A 2,321-nucleotide genomic window follows, 5' to 3' on the forward strand; every position below is an offset into this window, starting at 1 on the left:
GTGCAGTTCCCCCACCATCCACTAGATGTCGCCAGGACGTCGCCTGGAAGCGTAGATCGTCGACATGAACGCACCTCGTGTGAAATAAAACAGCGCGACGCGTCTGCACTTGGCGTCTATCTCGTGCGTACCGTTTGTTTGTTGTTGTTTTTGTTGTTGTTGTTGTTGTTTTCCCTTTGCCGGACTTCCCAGGCGCTCCGTGAAAACGGCGCGCTGACGTCACGCGGCTAATTAGCATATCCCTCTGTATAAAAGCGCACAGTTGCGCAGAGACGCGCCACATTGCTGCACCGCAGAGCCTTCCGACTTCATCAGCGCTGATTAAAACTCCGGTAAGTTTGTGGGCGGTTGTCCCCCGTACGACCATGTTATCATGTTATCGTGCAGCGAACAGAGTAGGTTGCATGTTTAAAAGTTGCATTTATTCACGGGTGCGTTGTGCACGTTTTTCCTTTTTTTTTTATTTTATTTTACCGGGTTCGATAAGATGCCGGAGGCTCGTCGGCCCGGGCGGTAAAACGGGCCGCGTCTTGCCGTTCTGGGCGTCGGTTCCTCGGGCTGCCGCACTTTGGGCGAAGCACATGGAACAAAAGACCCAGGCGGCACCTGCCCCGCACCAAATCCCGGCTCTTCCCGGCCTCGTTTCTGTGCTGGAAATGACTTTTATTTATTTGTTCTTTTGACGTATTTATTTTAATCGTTTTTTTTTTTTTGTTAATTAAAATCGCGAGAAGAACAAAAGAGCAGCGGCGTGGAAGTTGCGCAGTGGTCTGACGTGGGGTTTTCCTTCCTCTCCTCCTCCTCCTCCTCTCCATACAGGACACCCCGCGATCATGTCTGACAAGCCCAACCTGGAGGAGGTCACCAGCTTCGACAAGAGCAAGCTGAAGAAGACCGAGACGAAGGAGAAGAACCCTCTCCCATCACAAGAAAGTGAGTCCGGGCGGGCCGGTCTGGGCGTGTTCTGTGCTCCTGTGATGGGTCCTGTGTGTGTGAGTGTGTGTGACCGTTCGTCCCCTTCTCTCCCGCAGCCATCGAGCAGGAGAAGGCGCAGTCATAGTGAAGCCCACCCTGTCACCATGCACTGTGCACTCCCCTCCCCGCATTGCCTTTTCTCATTCACCTCTCCTAGCTCTGTAACTCCGTAACGTCAAAAAAAAAAGAAAAAAAAAAAAATTACCCATGCTGCACCACCGATGGATGAAAGAAGACCATCAGACTTTTGGACCCAGTCCCCCAAGTCGGCGCCGTCGTCTGAGGGGGCCCGTGACCTCACCGGTCCCTGCCGATGTCCAGAGGTGGAGGGGGGCGTGGCCGTTGGAACCTGGAAAAAGCTAAATTCACCAAGCAGTCAAGGCGTGGCTTTTTTCATTTTACCAAATTCACCAACCAATGGTGGCGATTTACCAGAGTTTTTTTTTTTTTTTTTTTTTTTTTTCGTAATAAGAGGAAGACCACAGAGAATCCATCTAGCTTGGAGTTACCACATGGAGGAGGAGGAAGGTGGTTTTCAGGAAGGTTTGATTTGGGCTCTTTTCTCAATGTGGTTTGGAATCGCTTTGAATGTTGTATTTTTTTTATTTTTTATTTTTTTCCCCCAACACCTTCATATGTTCTTCCGAATGGAAGGACGTCGTCTGTGATCGAGTGCCACGTGGCCGCTTAATGCTCTAGAATTTTTTTCCTTTGGGATTTGAATAGATTCAGCTGCCATGTTCTTTTGCCACCAACCGTTATCGATGATGGGGAAAAACTGAAAATGTTGTAATAAAAAAAAAAAAAAACTTTGTTACTGAATGCATTGCTTCTCCTTTATTTCAAGCCCCCGCCCCCCTCGCTTCTAACCCGTGGCCGTTCTGAATGCCCTCCAGGCCCGCTCAACCCAGCTCAGCATGTCAGTTAAGGTCAACAGGAAGTAACTCGCATGCGAGGAGAGCACTTTAGTACTGGAAACGCTGTTAAATAATGCAGTCGCGTCCTTTAATTAACAATATGAGTACGCCTTGGTTGGGAACCGAGGGAAGAGCTTCTTTTGGCGTTCGCACCACGTGGGATGCTCTTAACCTGAATAAGCCCTTGCCTGATGCCCCTAATGACATTAGGGTGACGCCGTTTTACACGCTTTCCTGTCCTTGGTCATGTGACTGACTGACCTGGTTTACACAACCAGTAGCTCTTCCCTCCACCTCTGTGTAACACGCATCACGGCCCGCGTCGTGCGCCGCTCTGAAGGCAAGGCAGAGGTTCTGGAGCCCCTGCAGACCTCAGGGATCCTGGCACAGTGGACACCGGGACGGTCCCTCGTGCCAGGTTAATGGGAT

The 2,321-nt window shown here is 50.4% G+C and overlaps 1 protein-coding gene across 1 annotated transcript; it reads left to right on the forward strand.

Annotated features, from left to right (window-relative positions):
• The first annotated feature begins 236 nt into the window (after window positions 1-236).
• LOC114790238 (thymosin beta-11-like) lies at window positions 237-1,797 on the forward strand. The gene is made up of 3 exons (XM_028980118.1): window positions 237-332; window positions 820-933; window positions 1,032-1,797. Exons 2-3 carry the CDS (start codon window positions 834-836, stop codon window positions 1,058-1,060), a joined length of 129 nt encoding a protein of 42 aa, XP_028835951.1. The 5' UTR covers window positions 237-332; window positions 820-833; the 3' UTR covers window positions 1,061-1,797.
• The last annotated feature ends 524 nt before the right edge of the window (window positions 1,798-2,321 follow it).

Source organism: Denticeps clupeoides, chromosome 5, assembly GCF_900700375.1.
Source record: "Denticeps clupeoides chromosome 5, fDenClu1.1, whole genome shotgun sequence".
NCBI classification, from domain to species: Eukaryota; Metazoa; Chordata; class Actinopteri; order Clupeiformes; family Denticipitidae; genus Denticeps; species Denticeps clupeoides.

Coding starts and splice junctions, on each gene's coding strand:
- LOC114790238 (XM_028980118.1), top strand. CDS start 834: ATGTCTGACAAGCCCAACCTGGAGGAGGTCACCAGCTTCGACAAGAGC. Junction 934..1,031: donor CCCTCTCCCATCACAAGAAA/GTGAGTCCGGGC, acceptor TCTCTCCCGCAG/CCATCGAGCAGGAGAAGGCG.